The 13508-nt window shown below is 39.7% G+C and overlaps 2 protein-coding genes across 2 annotated transcripts in view; one reads left to right on the top strand and one right to left on the bottom strand.

Moving 5' to 3' along the window:
• Nucleotides 1-3358: 3358 nt before the first annotated feature.
• On the top strand, nucleotides 3359-7216 carry LOC139305162 (endoplasmic reticulum-Golgi intermediate compartment protein 2-like). Its single transcript, XM_070929107.1, has 13 exons — nucleotides 3359-3483; nucleotides 3580-3688; nucleotides 3842-3888; nucleotides 3976-4043; nucleotides 4140-4180; nucleotides 4497-4598; nucleotides 4748-4843; nucleotides 4963-5018; nucleotides 5445-5543; nucleotides 5821-5918; nucleotides 6033-6195; nucleotides 6443-6522; nucleotides 6728-7216. Exons 1-13 carry the CDS (start codon nucleotides 3378-3380, stop codon nucleotides 6806-6808), a joined length of 1146 nt encoding a protein of 381 aa, XP_070785208.1. The 5' UTR covers nucleotides 3359-3377; the 3' UTR covers nucleotides 6809-7216.
• A 755-nt stretch (nucleotides 7217-7971) lies between these two features.
• The window catches only part of LOC139305028 (fatty acyl-CoA reductase 1), a 51955-nt gene continuing 46418 nt past the window's right edge, over nucleotides 7972-13508 (bottom strand). Inside the window, exons 9-12 of the mRNA XM_070928963.1 lie at nucleotides 12185-12356; nucleotides 11969-12098; nucleotides 11136-11263; nucleotides 7972-10638 (exon numbers count right to left, since the gene is read on the bottom strand). Coding sequence (XP_070785064.1) covers nucleotides 10476-10638; nucleotides 11136-11263; nucleotides 11969-12098; nucleotides 12185-12356 — 593 coding nt within the window. The 3' untranslated portion in view covers nucleotides 7972-10475. The remainder of the gene's footprint in view (nucleotides 10639-11135; nucleotides 11264-11968; nucleotides 12099-12184; nucleotides 12357-13508) is intronic.

Here is a 13508-nt window from a genome sequence, read left to right as displayed (position 1 = left end):
CTTCCTACTGTCCCCAAACAACGCAGGAATGAAGCGGGGCGGGGATTTAACCCACAGACCGGAAACACCCGAGCGGGGAGCCGAGCGTACACGAGATCCTCCATTCTAGGCAATCCCACCTCTGACGTCAGTTTCCAAATTATTCATTTCCATCTGGTTGTGTGGGCACACCAACAATAGACAAACTTTTTCCAACAAAGGAATGACATAACGGTATTGTTTTGGGTATTTTGTCAATGTTGCAGTCTGAGACTAATGCTCAGCAAAACCTGATGATTTTTATACTAAATTAAGTAAAATGATGAGCCTCATAGGCCTTAGCGAGTACGTTATATATCATATGTAGTATATTATTATTTCAATGAGAATTCTTTAGATATTTAATTTTTTAAATTATAGTAGATGTTTTCATTTAACCCATTCAACCTAATTTATCATTACACTCATGAAGAACCTCATAGAAGTCTATCTTAAATTGCTCCCAAAATATGCCAATATGACTATGCATTTAAAAGTATCTATTTGATGTAATAATGTGGCCATAAAAATAAGTTCCTTAAATTTTCACATTTTAGTCAATGTTGCTGTAAAAATGAACAAACATACATAAAATGTTGTCAACTCATGTGTAAAAAGTGTTGGAAACTAGAAACTAAGTACCTACTTCCAAATGTGCAGCATCAGCACTGACTTATCAGTAAAAACGCAGCTGATACAATATAAAGAAAAAAAAGCATAACTGTGTGACACAATCCAAAGCTGCTCTATCAGCAGAATATTTGCACAGTTGCAGCGTCTATCTTCCTTGTGGTCTCACACCTCTCATTAGCAAAGCGAAAGTGCTTCTGTTAATATAGACACCGCAGAATAGCATAAAAACCAAAACACAATATCCACCCCTGGTATGTCTCCATGGAGCGTGTCTGACATGCCCTACGTGCTTGTGTGGTGAATAGCAATGGGACCACCGACCCACAGCTTGATCTGTGAGCTGACAGCACCCATCCCCCCACACGCCCATCTGTGCTGCTCTGCATAGGCAAGCAGGCTTGGTGCATGCAGAGACTCACGAGCACACAGAGAACACAGAAGACACATGTGATTCACCCAGTTCATCTGCAGATCTCAGTTTGATTTCGTTTTTCTTTAGTGCATTCTCAGCCTGCAGAAAGATGCAAACATCTTTTTTGGCCTTGGAGTGACAACAACAGTCTGCACCACTTGGTTGTAGTAGATCATTATCAAGTCTTCACATTAGGTTTTCTCTCGTCAACTTCCTTGTCTGGTGTGCAGATACACCACATGCCTGTAAACACTCCTCCTGGAAGTTAATTATCCCTTGTAAGAGGAGGTCAATGCTTCTTAAGACGGGTTAGTGTCACTGCTGATGAATGGCCATGGACAACTTCTCTAGTTCTAACATGAATCCTGTGATCACTAACTGTAGAACAGGCCTGTTTAAACCACCTGAACAAACATTATCAATGCTTTACAGCCACTAATATTACAGTATTTGATTGGTTTATGTATATATGTAACACATGAGAGAATAGAAACAAAGGGAGAATGGACCAGTGAAAAGTGACAAAATAAGTAGTATGCTGTAAATACCCCCCCCCCCCCCCCCCCCCAAAAAAAAGAGATAATGCAAACTTTATATTACACATTACATTTTGGATTTTTGGCATTGTGTATATTCTGGATTTGCACTTTATCGTTGACCAGTTTATATTTTATGATACTTCCCGCTAACCTGTTTACATTTCTGGCATCTTCTTTATTGATATCTTTTATTTTTTATTTTATATTTACACTCTATATTTGCACTCCTCCTACTTTGTACTGCAACTGCTGCGCAACAATTTCTCTCTGGATAAAAAAAGTTCTATCAAACTACTGCCAAACTTTACCAAAAAATGTTAATCAGATATTGACAAGTCTGTGCTAAATGGCAGGAATCACTGCTATAGAAGTTTATATTTTTTTCATATTAGATTGTTATTAAATAAGTGTTATTGTCGTTTTGACAGACTGTATTGTGTATGGAATAATATTTGGACCTAATGTTTTCATTTGATCGTGTAATATCTTTCAACAACCCCTTTGATTCACCTTTTGTCTTTTAAAATCAAGCTTAAAGCGATGTAAAGCAACAACACGGCGAACACTGCGTTGTATTTTATCATATTCTAATCTCAAACTACTTAATTCACACGATTCTCCAAAAAGGGGCAACATTTTAGTACTAAAGCGCCATCTCCTGGCTGAATGACGACACTGTTTGCTGCGCGTTCACGGCGTACGGGGCGCGTACGCTACGCATTCGCCGACGTCACGGTTTACCCAAACAAGGAAGAAGCGCCCCGCCCCGCCCCCCTGAGTGCTAGCATCATGGATGTCTCACAGATATCTTTCAAACAGCAGCTGGGCTTCCAGGGACACTTTACCGCGATTTAACATCTAACTCGATGATACAAGAGGTAAGATGAATAATAAATAAGTGTTGTCGTGAAAGCAACGGTAGCTGTGTTGCTTTAGGGAGACGGTTAACAATTGATATCTTCACTTCATAATACATCAACATGTAATGTTAATACTGTTTTGGACCTCCGTATAATGTTTTATTTTTTAATATTTCATCGTGTCGCTGCAGTGTTAATGTAGAGATGTAAAGTATGTCTGAGTCATACAAGTGCTTTACTGTGCTGTTTTGTTTGGTGTGAATGATATATTCAGCCAAAAAAAAAAGCTTAATAATATCCTATGGTTTGGGGACCAATCTAATGTAATATTATTGACAACCTAATATGCTTAAATATTAATTAATATTTTTTTTAATAAGTTCTAAAAATAACAAGACTATATATTTGAAAACCTTTTAAAAATATATGTTTTAAATTAAATTACTATTTTACATCAAGACATTTACAGGAACACAATTTTGATAGCTGTAGAAAGATATTTAAAAATGTTATGCCAAAATAAATACTTGCAAGTAATTTGTGCTAATTTCTAATGAGTGATTGCAGACACTTGGAAACACTTGCTGTGTTTAGCAATAAATCAGGAAACCTACTAATGAAGAGGGTCTTAAGATGTGTGCATCTGCACAAGCAGTAAATTCCATGGTGATATCTGCATGAAATAAAAAAAATCCTTATGAATTTTGGATAAAATGATCATGTGAATGATCAGATATCTGCAACATGTGTTTATACTTCCCTATATTTGTATAGTGTTCTTCTAGAATTCATTATCAGCTCCCCTTGGTAAAATTTTTAACCATTATAAAGCTTAAGGCTGCAGACCGGGATCCTGAACGTAACACTGTGTTTTATGTGTGATGGAGGAGGCGGAGAACAGCCCTGCACCTGAAGATGAGGCGTCTGTCACGTAAGAAAGCCCTGAGCTTGGTGAGGGAGCTGGACGCCTTCCCCAAAGTGTCAGAGAGCTATGTGGAGACCTCAGCCTCAGGAGGAACAGGTGGGCCATTCCTCAACAGTACAGTAAAGATGTCAGTCCTCTGCTAATAAAGCTGGGTTGAAAGAACAGTAACCACCCTCTCTGTCTCGTCCGCAGTGTCGCTGATAGCTTTCAGTGCCATGGCACTTCTGGCTATCTTAGAGTTCTTTGTTTATAGAGACACTTGGATGAAGTATGAATATGAAGTTGACAAGGATTTCTCCAGGTACGCTAAGAGGTTTTAAATGTTGATTATTACACAAAACATTCCCCAAACTTTGATTTCTATACACTTGTGACATGCTTATATTTACAGTAAATGGCAGGAAATTACTGTAAAACTCATAATAGTCTCACTCTTCTTTTTTACCATTTACAGTAAATTGAGGATAAACATTGACATTACAGTTGCCATGAAATGCCAGCGTGAGTATCCCACCCTCTTTGTCATTCACGTAGACAAATGACTCATTGAAGTGCATTATAGACTGTTATTTATGTGTGTGATTGCAGATGTTGGAGCAGATATTCTGGACCTGGCTGAGACCATGATCACATCCAGCGGCCTCCAGTACGAGCCTGTAAGTAAAGCGTGTCTCCAGACATTAGGTCATGTTTAATTCTGCGTTAAACTGTTTATTGTTGTTTTTTTTTTACTTTTCTGTATGTTTGTTCAGGTTATTTTTGAACTGAGCCCTCAACAGAGACTGTGGCAGAGGTGAGCTTTCATGAAATCAGGTTTCTGCAAGGACTATAAAAGTCTTGTAATGACTAAAATTATGTTATCTAATTTGATGGCTTCTGTTAGAAACGAATACAGTATTTTGTGTGTTAAATGCAGTTTCAAAGGTGTAAAACGTGTCTTTAAGGTCATAAAACGTGCAGGCACACTGAAGAAGAAATGGTCTTTTTGTTGCCATGGAAAGTTTAAACTATGTAGAAAAACTGGACTAGGTCATTAGAGAGTAGTAGTTTCTGAAGCGCTCAGGTGTGTCTCGCATGTTACCAACATGTTTGTCTTTTTTTGTCTTCAGGACTTTGACTCTCATACAGAACAGGCTGAGAGAGGAACATGCTCTTCAGGAAGTCCTGTACAAAACTCTCCTCAAAGGAGGTCCCACTGCCCTGCCGCCACGGTCAGTTTCATACGTGCAAACAAATCAATTAAGTTTTGTTTGTCTTTGCACAGAGTGAAGTTATGTTTTCTGTTGATATTATGCAGCCTGTTAGATATACTATAGATAAACAATCAAATTATGTGCTCAATAATTGTGTGTGTGTGTAGGGAAGATGCCTCTATGGAGCCGCTTAGTGCTTGCAGGATACATGGGCATGTCTATGTCAACAAGGTGGCGGGAAACCTGCACATCACTGTGGGAAAGTAAGAAACTTTATGTCAGGCAGATATAACAAGAGGTCGCTCAGCTCCACGTAAAGACTGCAGTGAATTTCTTTACTATGTAGAGCTGTTGTTGACACTCGTCCTTTTGTCTTTCTCAGGCCCATTCACCATCCTCAGGGTCATGCCCACATCGCAGCCTTCGTGAGCCACGAGAGTATGTAACTGCTTCTGTAATTATGCTTACATGTGTTTTCTTTGGCTTGTTTGCCAGCACAACTTTTTTTATAATCTGCTCAAACAAAATCATGTTGGCTCTCCTGCCAAGGCTGCTGCCAAATCTGAAAATAGGGGAGGCAGCTAAATTAGTATTTGTTCAGCTGAATATTGCATACATCCTCCTCAGGGCATTTAATTTACTGAATATGAAAGGTAATTTTTACATAAATAATACTATTAAATGTTGCAATTTAGATGTTATGAGTAAACGGGTGCTGTTAGATACACCTGGCGAACTTTAAACAGCACTATTCACAGGCTTACAAGTGCAGAGTTCATGTTTTCCCGGCTTCACTTAGAGCTTGTTCAGTGATTCCCCACGGCCTTCATTGAACCTGAGCGTCCTCTCGTCTTCGCATTACAGCGTACAACTTCTCCCATCGAATAGACCATTTATCTTTTGGGGAGGAGATACCAGGCATCATCAATCCTCTGGACGGCACAGAGAAAATCACCTACAACAGTAAGTCGCTGCTATTTCTCAGGAGAGAGGAGAGGATGAAGCACATGATGGAGTGGTTTCCTACCAGAGAACATTCGAACAGCGTTTTCTGCAGAATCAATGGCGTGTTGAGACGTTTATTGAGTCATGAGTTGACCCAAACTGTCCTTAGCTCACCTTGCATGGTTGCTGCTAAGTAGGTATTATTTGAAAGAGGTTTCCTTTACAGATATTAAAGTTTCATTGTGAGTTTCTTAAACTGTAGTTTTCACATATTTTCACACATTATTCTTTGCAGATAACCAGATGTTCCAGTACTTCATCACAGTGGTTCCAACCAGACTGAACACATACAAGATATCTGCAGACACACACCAGTTCTCAGTGACTGAGCGGGTGAGTAAGAAGTACTAAAAACCAACACCGTCTTTTACAAAACTGTCTAGTAACAAAAAGGATGAACAAGAGAAACCTGGGACAATATTCACCACCATACTGTCTGATTCCAAGGAGCGGGTGATAAACCATGCAGCAGGCAGTCACGGCGTTTCAGGCATCTTTGTGAAGTACGACACCAGCTCTCTCATGGTGACGGTCAGCGAGCAGCACATGCCGCTGTGGCAGTTCCTGGTGCGACTGTGCGGCATTATCGGGGGTATATTCTCCACGACAGGCAAGTCTGGTCTCACCTAACACTTAACAGAGACAGTACAGATAAACACTGTCACATAGGAAGAAGAAATGCAACTTAAGTGATGCATATGGGGCGTCTAGCTGAAGTTCATTTTTAAATTCATAGTAAAACAACTAAATACGTGGCATAAAGGATTTATTTTAACAGGTAATTTAATCTACTGTTGACTTCACGTGATTGTTGAATTTATCCATTTATTGCTGAGTGTTCCTCTCTCTCTTTAAAGGCATGCTCCATGGATTTGTTGGCTTCTGTTTTGATGTTATCTGCTGTCGCTTCAAACTTGGAGTCTATAGGCCCAGAGAGGTGAGTCTTTACCATACAGTCTGTGGTCTTTAGCGTATCCAAAATAAAGGTTTCCTCTTTCCCAGGCTGCGTCCATCACTTTGAGAAATATTTTTCCTTCCTATCAAAATAAATCGTTTCTCTGTATGTATTAAAACACTGTAAACTTCACCATGTAGTCGATCTAATAGCCTTTCCTGCTGCTTTCCTGCTGAATCTATTCTAGGATGTGCAGCTACACAACCAGATGAACAATCTAAACAATCACCAGACTCCTTTGTTGGCTGACCATGTCCCTCAGGAATAGCTGTCTTTCAGTGACCAGGCTTTCGGCCATCAGTCAAACTGCTGATTCTTCCTTCTGCATGGTATACTGGCCAAAATCACTGCTTTCTCAGCCCAATAGGAGAGTTATGTTAATCATCAGAGGACATCGTGTGTTATTTAATGTTGTTCAGTTTGTGTTTTTTAATTGTCAACATTACCATGTGTCATTAAATTGTGTTTTTCTACTGAAAGATAAAGCTGTTTGTTTGACACTGTGCTGTTAACTTGAAAAATAGTCAAGTTCACATCAGATCATTGCACTTGTGTGCCCTGTGACTGCAGTCATACATGTGTTTTTAAATATTATTTCCTTTTAAAAACCTGTGATGGAGTTTATGTTGTAGGCTTTCTGTTCCATTTGCTGTTATAGCACATTGTACTGATTGTTTGGTTGTCATTCTAACTCCATTAAAGTTTCAATGTCCATAAATTGAAAAATACCAGTGCAGTTTAACATGTGGAAAACGTTAGTCACTGAAGTCACAAGAACATGGATGGTCTTCAAATACTTAAATATAAAGATGTGAACCATAAAATTATGCTGATCAAGTTTGAAGAGGATGATGGATAGCAGATTATGAAATGAGAAACCAGAGAATATTGCACATAAATAATTTCTACATAAAGAACTGCAGAACTTTAATTAGGACTCTTCTGTTGAAAAATGCCCTAAAACCTCTGCACTGCATTAAAGGTTTAAACTGTACTAAATGGTTATAAATCAGATGCAGAGGCAAATATATCATGACTTTTTTAGTCCCTAGTATGAATTAAGTAGCAAAAACACTGGATCCTTCATTTCCCACAATGCAACTAGACAGCATCTTTTGTTAGAGACTTTCAAACTCCATGTGCTCAGTTTAAAATGCAGACTTTCTGCTATAAATGTTCAAACTTTGGAAATGGCCATGACAAGTAAACTTACCTTGATGTGTAAAATTGGGATATACCTCGTTTTTGCTTGTCATTTTCTCCTATATACATCTGAAATGCCAGCAATTACAAAAATAACCCCTTGTGCCAAGTGTTGTCAGAGTAGGGAATGAAGGTGGTCAAACATAGGCTCATATGACTGCAGACATTTTGTTTCATTGTCCTCTGAAATTAATAGGACAGTACCATGATTACACCACAGACATCAGCTTTGCATAAACATTTATTTAGTTTTTGTCCCTTTTCCTCCCATAAAGGCTCATAACTGTTATGTATGTGGATTCTGTCAAGAGTCAAGCCTTTCAACATATACATTACTGTACACAGTTTTCTTGTTTGTTTAGTAAAAATCAGACTTGCCTGTCACACTTAATACTTTTGGTAGACTCTGGGAAGCTCTGTGGTGGAATCCTGTGAAGACGCTCACCAAGCAAAAATCAACAGTCAAATACAATTTTTGGTAGTCTATAAGAACAATACGTAGTTCAACTATTTACAGATCTTCCAAACTGGGGTCAAGGATGTAACACCAGAAGTCCCTCGTTTATAACCTCACACTTTTGTGATTTAGTTCCAGACTAACATATAAGTCACAGTTTGTCTTGCTTATATATAGTAGTCCATGTCTTCATCAGGTAAGGTGTGGTGACCCTCAAGGCTCTTTTCTTGGTCCACTACTTTTCACAATATTCTTCTGTTCAGTAGCAGCTGCAGCATGAATGTTCACTCTTATGCAGATGACGCTCAACTCTATATTGAAATCAACTGTAATGATTGCTCCATGCTCTGTCCGGTGTACTAGCTGTCAAAAGCTGTTTGAAAAAGATCCTGCTTTTCTGACGTAGATGAAGCTGGTTTAATTTGAAAAACTGTTTAACAAGTACTTTTGACCAATAGTAGCCTCTCTGCTTTGGCTTGCTATTCACGCTGGGGGGTGATTTTTATGGTCTCCCCTAATATATAAATATATCATCTTTCTCAGTCATATCTAACAAACCTCATGATCTCTTCAGTATCCAGAGGCCTGCCTCAAGAACTAAAAGAAGTCTTCAGGGAATAGTGCCTCCATCTTCACATGGATGTTTGACAACACTTACTGCTGTTCTGAAGGGATTTCTAGAAACCTCATAGACTCCTCTAACCATCTGGATGAAAAAATAAGATTTTAAACGTGTTTCCTAAGTTGAAAATCTGTTTCTTACCCAGATGGCCGGCAGGCTGCCAACTTTGTTTGGATTAAGAAACAGACTTGCAACTTGGGTTTAAAATCTTTATTGTGCAGTGGATGGTATAATTTTTCTCCGGGTAATTATTTTACAGAGAAACGGATGCTTACCACTGTGACTCAAATGTAATGCTAATACATGAGAAGCACAAACTGGGGCTAGGTCTCCTCCATTGTTCTCCCTGCTCCAAGTTTGGTCCCCCAACCTCACATACCTACAATCTTAGACTATGTGAATCACTGATATTGGATTTATTTAACTGGACCCATTCCTTGGACCTCTACATTTTGGATTTACTACATTAGAATTGGAGCTTTTAGAATTCCATTGTTGTATTTGGCATTTCTAACTATTACAACTTAATGCCAATTTGTAATATTGGCTCCTATTTCACCCCCAGCTGTCTGAGGAGGGGGGTGTCCCTCTTTAACATGCCTTTTGAGGTTTTGGATGAGTTTGTCTTCTTAGAAAACTTGGGCGGGACACTGTTGGGTGTACATTGTACAGTATGTGATACTGGGCTATACAAATAAACTTGACTCTGATGTACTCTTATTTATATATATATTACACTGCCAAGGTCTACCACATATCAGACTAGCCTTTGACGCAAGTATAAAGATGTAAAAGTAGTAAACTTAGTTTCAGTACAAACTGCTGTACAAACAGGCAAAAAGTGGATGAGCATTCAAAACAAACAAGGTTTATGTTCAAAGACATACTGACATCTGTGATAGTAAATAAGTGACGACCTCAACAGCAGGAAAGATGGCAGATCTGTATGTTTTGGTATATGTAGTGATACGGTTGTCTTGTGTGGTCAGAATTTAGGTTTAATACTAGTCTCAGTAATCTGTGGATTGGCCTTGAGACAGATTTTTGGGTGTAATCTTAAAAAGGCAGTAGATACACGTAATGCAAGACATACAGATATCCAAATCACCTGCGTATTAAAGAGAGGAACTGGATTTCCCCCACAGTAAAAAACAGAGAACCAAAATAATCTTATAGAAATCGTCCTCCACTGAAGCACTGCCATATTTCAAGTATGAAAAAAAATCATCACAAGGCAAGGCAATGTACCAAGATTCAAGAGGATGGAAACGATGATGTGGAAAAGAAAATGGAAGTCACACAAAAGGCTTGTTGTTGCATATATAATTGGCCACTTTGAGAAGGAAATGGTAGGTACAAAATGAATGACAACACTTTTTTTTTTTTGGACGGGGTCTGGTGACTGAACAGTGCAGGTACTGATGACAGATTTCCAAACTAAACAAATAATTCATGGCTAGTAGACCTCTTTTTTATCCCCCTTATGAGTGCTTCACTCAACTGCAGCCCTCACCTGTAGAGAGCCCCCTGCAGATCCACACTAAAAGTTGGATTTGTAGTGTCCTTTGTGGATAGTCAGAGCCTCAGATGTTACGTCCTGCTGACAGCTAAAGGCGAGGGCTGCTGTCTCTGGCATGAAGCGGTGAGGAAGACTCAGTTGGTTAAGGTGCTGGATGCGCGGAAGTAGGAGAGGAACTTGAAACAGAGGCTGACCACAAAGTACCAGATGTTTCTGGCCATCTGGGATCGGGCGATAAAAACCCTCCAGATGAAAACAACCAACAGGGTGTTGAAGGTGTAGCGGATGTTCCTCAGTCTGGGAAAGACGAAACGGAGAGGAGGAATGAGACAGGAAATAATGGAAGGGTTTTAAAAACGCAGAGATAAAACATTTTAACTTTGTGCTTCCTGTGAATTTGCATTTTCTCCAGAAAATCTAGTTACATGACGGATCCTGAATATACGTTCTCCTATTGTAAGTTTAATAATAATTTTGAGTGATTGAAGCTGCAGTTTCTCGTTTCTTATATGAAGTATCACCATCATCAGTGCCTTCACTCCATCAGATGATATTTTTGTGATCAAGAAAACCCCCCCACACACTTTTAAATGTAAAAGTTTTATTAGAGGATTATCTATAAAACCTAAAAGGACACCATTCAGTGTTACATTAAAATAAAACAACACTAAATGTATGAAAATAACCTTTCTTTGCTGTCTGATTGTGTCATCAAAATACTTACCACTGAGCTGAAACTCCTGTTATTTAGTAGATAAATGTTATAACTGTGGTTGCGTGTACTCTTGACTTACTTCCTCAGATGCTGCCTGGCAGCAGGAATGTCAGACATGTCTTCATTCAGGACGTACTTCTTGGTGCCGATGCAATAATTCTCAATGTACTCAGGCCAGTTCAGTTGGCGCACGTCAAAGTTAAACATCTGCATGACAGAAGGTGTTGAGACAAAAATCAAAGTTACTGTTTAATTTGCAACTGAAATATGAAATCCCACTCTCACTCACTAGATGGAGCAATAGACTCCATAATACTATTAAATGAAGTATATTCCCAGAGAGCAGAGGGGACATTTCCTAAGCTGCTTACTCTCTCAACCATATTAGAGTAAAATAGTAAAAGCTATAATTTCTTCTGGAAGAAGTACTCAGATCCTTTACTTAAATAAAAATAGAAATACCATACAGTACCTGTAATACCACTACAGTACAGTAAAACAGTCAAAGTATTGAAAGTACCATTGTCCCATTATTGAGAATGGCTGCTGAACAGAATGTTATATTATTATTATAATATTTATATCATTGGATTGTTAAGACTCAGGCATTAACATACAAGCAACCAGTTTGAACCCCTTTATATACTGCTGGGTAGTTTAATCAGCAAAGCAACTAAGTAAATGTAGTACAGTAAAAAGTACAATATTTCCCCCTGAAATGTAGTGAAATATAAGAATGAAGTGGCACAGAGCTTCAGGTGGGTGAGAAAGGGTTTATAACGACCATTCAGAAGAGAATTATGAGCTCGCTCAGACTGTCTTATGAGATGGATCAAACAATGTGCTTCTTAAGTAAGCTTAGAAGATAAAATATTTGGCCCACACCGGCAGCACGTCCATGGATCGGCCTACCTTCCTGTCCTCTGGGGTCAGCTGGCTCATCAGCATGCTCATGTTGTCAGAGTTCCACTCCCAGTCCTGGCTGCTGAAGTACTCCAGCAGGCCGATGGCCTTGTGGAGACGGTTGAAGATGCGCATCATCCTGGAGAGAGAGAGGAGGGTCAGAGATTATTAAACACTTTTATTTAGATTTCAAGTACGACAGACAGATGAGTGAGTCTTTCTTACTGTGGCTTTTGTCCAGAGAGTCGCAGGAAGAGGTCGTAGATGAGGGCAGGGAACTTGTGGCTGACCAGAATCCAGTACTGGTTGATCAGGTAGTTGGAGGTGATGTTGGCGTTGGGCCTGCGGAAAGCCTGCTCCAGCGGGTTCCTCTTGAAGGACGACATCACATGGTGCTCTGCAAAAGGTGCGCAGTAGAGGGGGTTAATTAGACGACAAAATACAGAATTTATCTCTGATATGAAGGCAAAGAGAAAATTAACTTTCTGATATATACAGGTCTTGCTCTAGCCCCAGTTTGTGCCTCTCATGTTTTACCAAACACATTTGACAGTTTTCTAATTCAAGTTGTCAGAAATGACTCCATGCTCTTTAAAACACAATGAAAATATTTGTTTGTTTGTTTGTTAGGAACAAGAGTTTCAACTAAACAGGTTAGAAATTGTTGTTATCGTGCAGCAGATGGAATATTTTTTTAATCCAGATGGTTAGAAGAGTCTTTGAGGATTTTTTTAAGTGTTGTTAAACAGCCTTCTAGGTTTTTCAAAGATCACCAGGTATTTATTTTGTGGAAAATCAGATGCTTAGCACTGTGAATGTAATCATAATATAGGAGCGGCTTAAACCAGGGCTAGCCTCGATCTAAAAGTCTCATGATGCAATGAAGAAGAAAAAAAAGGGCCTTTAAAGCAATTTCAAATAGCCGAGGTTTATCAACATCCGCTGATGAGAGACGATGAAACACACAGATTGCAGTTTCTATACAGGGATCATGACTTCCAGGAACCACGGCTGGCCTTAATCATAATATGATTTTCAGCTCTGGTTCTCGGGGGAATATCAGGCGGAAAAAGCAGCCACACAATGACTTCCCCCACTGGGCAGCACAGCCGGCCCCTCCTCCTCCTCCTCCTCCTCCTCCTCTTCCTCCCAGAATCCAGCAGCAGCCATCCACAGACACAGAGAGCGGCCATGTGACTACAGACATTACATCACACACCGCACGCAAACTAGGCCTTGCACCGTTTGTCTCCATGGCAACAGATATGTAGTGGTTGCAGGGGCCGAGATGACCAGATCCGAGGTGACAGCCAGCTGTGGCTCGGCCCCTTGCAGCCTGGTCGGGAGGATCGCCGCTAACCTTGAGCTGCCCTCCGAGGTCTGGGACGCTTCTGTGCCAGAAACCAGGAGCTGGATCCTCCTCCTTTACTTGTCTTTTAAATTTCATATTCAGGCAAAAACTTGGTCTCCCCTCTGATCCCCGTGTTTCAGATTAGCTCCATTCCTAGTTCTCATTTGGGCCAGTGAGATTAGAGTACACGGTTCCTCT

Source organism: Enoplosus armatus, chromosome 22, assembly GCF_043641665.1.
Source record: "Enoplosus armatus isolate fEnoArm2 chromosome 22, fEnoArm2.hap1, whole genome shotgun sequence".
NCBI classification, from domain to species: domain Eukaryota; kingdom Metazoa; phylum Chordata; class Actinopteri; order Centrarchiformes; family Enoplosidae; genus Enoplosus; species Enoplosus armatus.
Note: the sequence above shows the minus strand (reverse complement) of the source record. Positions and strands in the feature narration are given on the sequence as shown.